The 7328-nt window shown below is 43.4% G+C and overlaps 1 protein-coding gene across 1 annotated transcript; it reads left to right on the forward strand.

Annotated features, from left to right (window-relative positions):
* The first annotated feature begins 4171 nt into the window (after positions 1 to 4171).
* Positions 4172 to 6865, forward strand: LOC147610029 (rust resistance kinase Lr10-like). The gene is made up of 2 exons (XM_086787143.1): positions 4172 to 5114; positions 5517 to 6865. The coding sequence occupies exons 1-2, from the start codon at positions 4229 to 4231 to the stop codon at positions 6707 to 6709; spliced, it is 2079 nt and encodes a 692-aa protein (XP_086643269.1). The 5' UTR covers positions 4172 to 4228; the 3' UTR covers positions 6710 to 6865.
* The last annotated feature ends 463 nt before the right edge of the window (positions 6866 to 7328 follow it).

Raw genomic sequence — 7328 nt, forward strand, 5'->3', positions numbered from 1 at the left:
CATCTGTATGTAAACCCTTCTTTGCTTTGAGGCCTTTGCATAGAAGCGTGCCCTAATGGTAGCCCCTTTTCTTCAATCCTGGACATCTTCAATTTTAGGTCCCGCATGCCCTTAATAAGTTCTTCCATCGGCCCTTCTACCTTTGGGATTGCAGCAGCTGGTTTTGGTAGATTCTCAGGGATAACAGCAGTTATAGGAGTTGCCGAGCTCATCACCATTTTATCCCTCCTTCGTTGCCGCTTTGCTAGCATGGTGACCGCATCCTCAACATCATTCCAATCACTCTTTAGTCCCTGCTCTGTATCCTTATCCTCAAGGAGGATTTCCAGTTTCTCTTGGAGATCTTTCCCAGCTGCTTGTAAGAAGAGCTCTGTTTTTTCTCTGTCCAAAGTTGTGCGCTCTATCCTTGACAGCTGGGCATAGCGCTTCTCAAACTCTCTTAGCAATTCTGTGGCAGAAATTCCCATTTTGGGTTTTGTGACCCATTCCAAGAAAGTTCGTTTGGTCACTCGCTCGGAATCCTCCATGAAATATTCGTCCTTTAAAGCAAGCTTAAACTCCTCCCAATTTCTGCCACCATGTGCTGTCTGCAATCCTCTTATGCGCTCTCTTATTTCAGGAACACATACTAGCTCAAAGCTTCGAACCATATCCTCCTCAGTCACCCTGTTTAGCTCCATTTCTTTTATATAATTGCGCAGGTACTTTGTGATATCCTTTCCATCAAATTGATCCACCTTTTTCACAATTGATTGCAGTGCTTTGGTCGTGGAAATTTGACCCCTCTCAGCAGCTTGCTGCTGTTGCATGTACATAGTAAACATCTGAAACATCTGCATAACTTCGGGGTCAAAATGAACCCCCTGACCTCAGAATTCTCAGCCATAGCTTCCCTGTATATTTCACCACACTCTCACCCAAGCAGTTTCACGTCGGGTTCACCAAAGAGCTGTCGTGACGTGGGTCGTGTCGCTGGGAAAGTACGAGACTTCTAGCTGTGAGAGTAGGTACCAATCTCCACAAGGAAACTCACGCACATAATTCTCCAAGGAGCATGGGACATATCCATTTTTAATGACATAAACATGTGTCAATTCACCTCAATACATCCTTGAATTCGGCCTGATGATTGCACATGAATTGTGTACCAAGTGCATGTCCCTTTCCAAGCATAGATTCACTGGCTCCTCTTTCCAAATCCCTCAAACAAATCACATGTAGGCATAACATAATCTTCAAATATTTCCCACATACATGTAACCATTTACATTCCATACATCAAATAACATCAATTCCATCATTCCAAGATGTTTCTTTATCACCTGAAAACCTGCCTTTAAATTCCAACAACTCACAAACAAAAGAGGATATATGGCATAACTATAACATGCTCACATGATTTTAAGAAATTCCATGACTTGCATTCCAAATCCACTTGGGTAGAAACAAAATCAAATTTTCCAGAATCCTTGCTGCATTTTTGATGCTTTGATTCCACATATTTTGATGCATTAATATCACAACTCTTCATATCAAGTTCTTCTTGATTTACAAAACCTTTAAAGGTTTATAGACTTTACGATTTTTCAAATCGTAGGTAGGTAGGATAGTGAAATAAAATTAAAATTAAACCATCACTTATCTGAAAGTAGCAAGGCGAATTTCACTTGATTTTTGTTAACTCCTATATGACGCTTCGCTGCAGGCCGCGAAGGGCAGAAAACATGTATATATTGAAAATCCCATCACTGGATAACACTCAATTTGCTCTTCAATTCTAACTCCTACATGCCATGACCAGTAACGGCCTCCTTGATTTTATTCACTCTGGTTAGTTGGCGCACTGGTTCCCCCTTTTTGCACACCCCCCGAACTCTGATAAATGCGCTTCCCCTCACTCTCTGGTTTTTCCTCATTTTCCCGCAAGGAAATCGGCGCCCCACCACCTTTTGCAGCCAGATTTCCGTATTTCCCCATTTGAAAAACAAGAGCGCCCTCTTTTTTTTTCATTATTTTCGGGTATGTCTTTTTTTGTTGCTGCCACGCAAGCTCCCCTTCTCGTGTATTTTAAAAAAAATCAACTCCAGTTTTGCAGCATTTATCCACTATGACATTGCATTTGCTTATATTCAAGCTCTTGTTCCCAACTTGATTCTTTACAACCGCCCATGCTACTCTTCTATTTTTGTCATGGCCACGCAAGCTGCTGTCTTTACAACATTCTATACACATGATATATCTACTCATATGTATATGCTTGGACCAAGGCAGCATCAAATATCATATTCGTATCATGAGCCTACTAAAGCACGCATCATGCTTGCACTCCCATAAGAGGTAATCATTGAATTGGCTCATCGATACCATTGAGAAGCTACTACACATCATGCACATGGGTAGCCATTCACATCATTATCATATCCCTTTGACAAGCCACTCGCACCATCACTTACATAGCCACGCAGACCATATATATAACTGAGTGTTTCTAACTTACCCATGAGGTCTGAGTGTGAACAGAATTACCACCACCATACTCACAAGAGTCATTTTGAAATAGCTCTCACTAGCATAGCTGCCACTAGGTTCACCATCCATGGGCATAAAGATATTATTGAAGGGATCATTCTGCCTATGAGGATACACAAGAACTTTGATTGTGTGCTTTGAATGTGTGCAGTATCTTAATAAAGTTCTTCTTGTTTTGCTCATTCCACGATACCTCCAAAGGGTATTCTTTAAAACCATTCCTCATATCATACATGCTCTCACATCTCCATACATCTCGAGAAGGGTGTTCCCTACTGCAAGGCTTACCATAAGCATAAGGCTCCATATTTCACACCACACTCATATACAAAAGCTCCGAGACCTGACTCAGCCTCAGCTCGTCTTATTGAACCTCATTTACAATATGAACATATGTACATGGCATCATATAATGACTCGTCATAGCACTTAATCCCATGCATCTAGATTTGCATTTGATAGTCTCATATGCATGGTTTCACACCATAGATGTGCCATGGCACGACAACGTGCAAAGAACACAGACACACGTGCATGTTTTCTATGTAAACGTGCATGTGTGTGTGCATGTTTTCTATGTAAATGTGCATAGAACACATATACATGTGTATGTTTTGTGTGTCTGTGTTTCATGTGTGTGTTTTTTGTTCTATGTACACGTGCATGTGTCATAGATGCAAACAACACGTGTAGAGTGCTTTACACCAGTCATCAACAATCAACCCGTTTTAGAGGCAGGTCTAGGCCACTTATATATACTGGTTTTTTTGGAGAAGTTAATAATTTTATTAACTATAGAAAAGGAAAATGTAAATGTACAATCACACTAGACAATTTGTAGTGGTATATGTAGCATTGAGTTGCATCAATCCAAAAGCTTCCGAGGCAAGAATTGCTTTTTAACGGACTTCATGCCCCTTTTTGGGCATTTTGGCTGTAAAGTACAACCACTTATTTTGAGTGACAATCCAAAAATTAGGTAAATTGTGAAAAAACAAGTATTATTTCTATTGAAACTATCATGTTGAAGGGTGACTCGGCTCATCAAAGTCATCCTTGATCCTAGGCATATGATCATAGAGTTTGAGTGGCTCAACTACATGTTATGTGGACTAAACGAAGAGTTAGGTTTACATAATACAGAACTTGTTATGTGAGCAAACTATGGCTCCAACTTCAAAGGTACAAATAATGACTTTGCCCAAGTCATAGAAGGAAGGGTTCTAGAAATTAAATTTACCAAGCTTTACATCAATCTTTTACATCATGAATTGAATATGAAATTGTAATTTTGAACAAGCTTTTTCTTTATAGTGAAATTGAACAAGTTCTGTTAGATGAATCTAACTTTTCCCCAAGAAAGCATACCCAAAAAAAAGTGTGAAGAGCAGATCTATTTCCTCTAAGGCCACTTGGCCGTCTTCTTCTAGGCATTCTTTGTGGATTGTGTATCTCCTTTTAATATAGTTAGCACTTAAAAAAGAGAAAGTCTGCAGTGGGAAAGGAAAGAATTGTCCTAATCATGCGTCCGCTTATTCCCCTTCTCTACGCCGTATTCTCTCTTCTCTCCCCCAAAAATGTTTGCAGTGGGAAAGGATAGACTTTTCCGCGATCTCTAAAACGTAAGCGCGACCGCTCACATCGTCTTCCCCTTCTCTCCGCGGTATTCTCTCTTCTCTCCAGTAGTGCTAGTGAAGCTATGAATCTCCTCTTAGTTCTGATCTTCTGTCATTTCTGCTTTCACTCTCTCCTCGTGCAATCAGGTAACGACCTTCCCTGCGCCCCCTCCATCTGCGCCAATCTTGACACCATCACGTTTCCTTTCGGCGCGGCTCCATATTGCGGCGCCTCCCCTAGCTTCCTCCTATCCAACTGCAGCACAGAGCAGGCTTACTGGCCTCAATTCAATGAGGCCATTCCCGCTGGTGTTGACAGTAATTTCCGCCCTCCGGCTGTGCTTGGCATCTACGTAAACCTCACTTGGGAAGACCATAGGTTCGTAAACCTCACTTGGGACACAAAGAATGTTAATGAGGAAGTTCCAGTTTGCCGTCCTGTTCCTCTCGGCAACAGATCTGACTACCTTCCCAGTTCTATCAATCTCGCAGCTTTTGCGAACTCAACCTTCCAAATCTCCATGTATAACATTTACCTGCTCTTTAATTGCAATAAGAACACCTCCTCGTCTGTCTTCAGTAATTACACCTCCTCGTCTGTCTTCAGTAATGCCAGCGTGGAAGCAAATACCCCAGCATGTGCTTCTTATCTGCAGTCGGATTGCGACCCGGATGAAACCATGACTAATTGCTTACAATTAACACAACACAAGGAGCTCATCCTGCAGGATGTGATGGAAAGCTTGGCCTGCACGCACTTTCAGTTCTTCGTTACCCTCAACACTTCTCGCGCCGTTACAGAATGGCGCGCTGGAGCGGTTCAACTCTACTGGAACGAGATGCAGACTCCTTCCGACTCAGCGTGTATGAAGTGTGAGAGTAGCAGCGGAGAGTGCGGCTACGACGACGACAACAATTTCCAGTGCTTCTGCCCCGGCAATCACAACTCCAGCACAGTGTGTGATCCTGGTAATTAGTTAACCGCAATTGCTAATTGATAATAGGCATTCTTTACCGGACGTCCAAGAGTACTCAAGCCCTTGCTGCTCTACAGATTTCCTGTGCTTCATAAATGTGTTGATATTGGTTTGAAAAAAATGCTTCACCATTTGGACCAGTGTTCGAAAAAACTGTTTTGTCCATCAAGCATTAGAACTTCCTGCTGAAAATTAACAAATTGCTGAAACTTCAACCTTGTGAAAGTTTTTTCCAAAATTTTAATGTCCAAAATACACTGTTACAGTACCCAAAATTGCTGAAACTCCAACCTCTTTGAAAGTTTTTTAATTCCAAAAATTTAATGTCCAAAATACACTGTAGCCGTGTTTAATTTTTCGGACACTGACGTGAACCTCTTGTTTCTGCACGCAGGATGCCATGGAAGTTTGTGCAGTAGGGCTTTCAAAGTAAGCGTGCTGGTGGTGGCTCCCTCACTTGCCTTTGCGTTACTTTTAGCTTGCCTTCTGTACATTCTTTTCAAGAGGTCGACGCGGCAGATGAATGAAGTCGGCATAAGCTCTGATCTGGATGTCAACGGCGTAGACGAACGGCCCGTCTCATTCTCGTACACTTCCCTGGTGTCTGCAACGGCCTCTTTTAGCAGTGTGCTGGGAGAAGGAGGTTTTGGCGTGGTTTATAAGGGTACGGTCGAATCCAGCGGCCTACACACGGTCGCTGTGAAAGTTCTGGAGGTAAACTCGAGGCACAGCAGTAGGCAGTTCTTGAACGAATTGGCTACCATAGGCAACATCCACCATGTCAACGTAGTGAGGCTGCGAGGCTTCTGCGTCGAAAAATCCCGTAAAATTTTAGTGTACGAGTTTGTCGTTAATGGATCCCTTGATAGGTGGCTTTTCAAGGGGGGGCAGCTCAAGATGGGAGGCAGAACTGTGCAGGTGCTAGATTGGAAGCAAAGGTATACAATAGCAGTGGGGATAGCGAGGGGATTGTGCTACTTGCACGAGGAGTGCAGGCATCGCATAGTGCACTGCGACATCAAGCCGCAGAACATTCTGCTCGATGAGCGGATGTGGCCGAAGATCGCGGACTTTGGGCTGGCGAAGCTGATCAGCAAGGAGGGCGCGAGCAAGGTTGTCACACTGGCCAAAGGGACGCCGGGCTACGTGGCGCCGGAGTTCTGGGTCGGGGGAGAGAGCCAACTGAGCACCAAGTTCGACGTGTACAGCTACGGCATGGTGCTGCTGGAGCTGATGAGCGGCCGCCGGAATTTCGTGGACTGGTGCTTCCCAGTTTTGGCTTTCGACGCGGCCATGGAGGGAGATTTCAAGTCCATCCTGGACGAGGGCATCGCTAGAGAGATGGAGGGGCTCACGACCGTTGAGTGGCAGCAGGTCCGGACAGCCACGTTTGTGGCCCTGTGGTGCATCCAGGACCACCCTGCTCGTAGGCCCTGCATGAGTCAGGTGGTTCAGTACCTTGAAGGGGTGGCGGCCGTCTCCGAACAGCCTCCACGACCAGCCATTGCCTCCACGGCAACCAATCCGAGTCCACTTGTCAGCAGTCACAACAACCACACCCCAGTCACGCTCAGTGCGGCTCGCTGATGCGTGAAGTGTCTTCAAGAGTCAAGACCTTGCCGTGTAATAAAATTAGCCTCACAACAATAAAATTACTCTTCAAGAGTCAAGACCTTGCCTTGTAATAAAATTAGTACTCAAGACTTTGGACTCAAGACCTTGCCGTGTAATAAAATTAGTCCTCACAACAATAAAATTAGTCCTCACAACAATAAAATTACTCTTCAAGAGTCAAGACCTTGCCTTGTAATAAAATTAGTACTCAAGACTTTGGACTCGTAGAAATTGAAATATAAGACTTGAATCACGCACCGCCACTCAGCAGTGATACCCATCCAATGGCCTCCAACTTATGCCTCTAAGAAAAATGAATTGTCAATCGACATATGCTAATTCCCTTTAAAAAGAAATATAGATTAATCTAGCAAATGTCAAAAGAACGGCAACCCAAAAAATGCCCATCTAAAAGTAATGGGTGACTGCACTTGCAAAGGAGAAAATTTGTGTATTGAGTAATAAGTATTTTAAATTATGTGAGAATACTCACATACTCACATAAGTTGCCTAACTAATCAATTGCATGTGGGAGAGGATTCTAAAAAATGAGCAAGATCAAAGACAAGTTTCCAAATAGGTTGTCACTTCA

Source organism: Cibotium barometz, chromosome 50 (assembly GCF_041138505.1).
Source record: "Cibotium barometz isolate CiBa-2024 chromosome 50, ASM4113850v1, whole genome shotgun sequence".
Lineage (NCBI taxonomy): Eukaryota > Viridiplantae > Streptophyta > Polypodiopsida > Cyatheales > Cibotiaceae > Cibotium > Cibotium barometz.

Excerpts from the sequence above, each read along its gene's own strand:
- LOC147610029 (XM_086787143.1), top strand. The coding sequence starts at position 4,229 with ATGAATCTCCTCTTAGTTCTGATCTTCTGTCATTTCTGCTTTCACTCT. Across the intron at positions 5,115-5,516 it reads CAGCACAGTGTGTGATCCTG|GATGCCATGGAAGTTTGTGC; the intron begins GTAATTAGTTAA and ends TTCTGCACGCAG.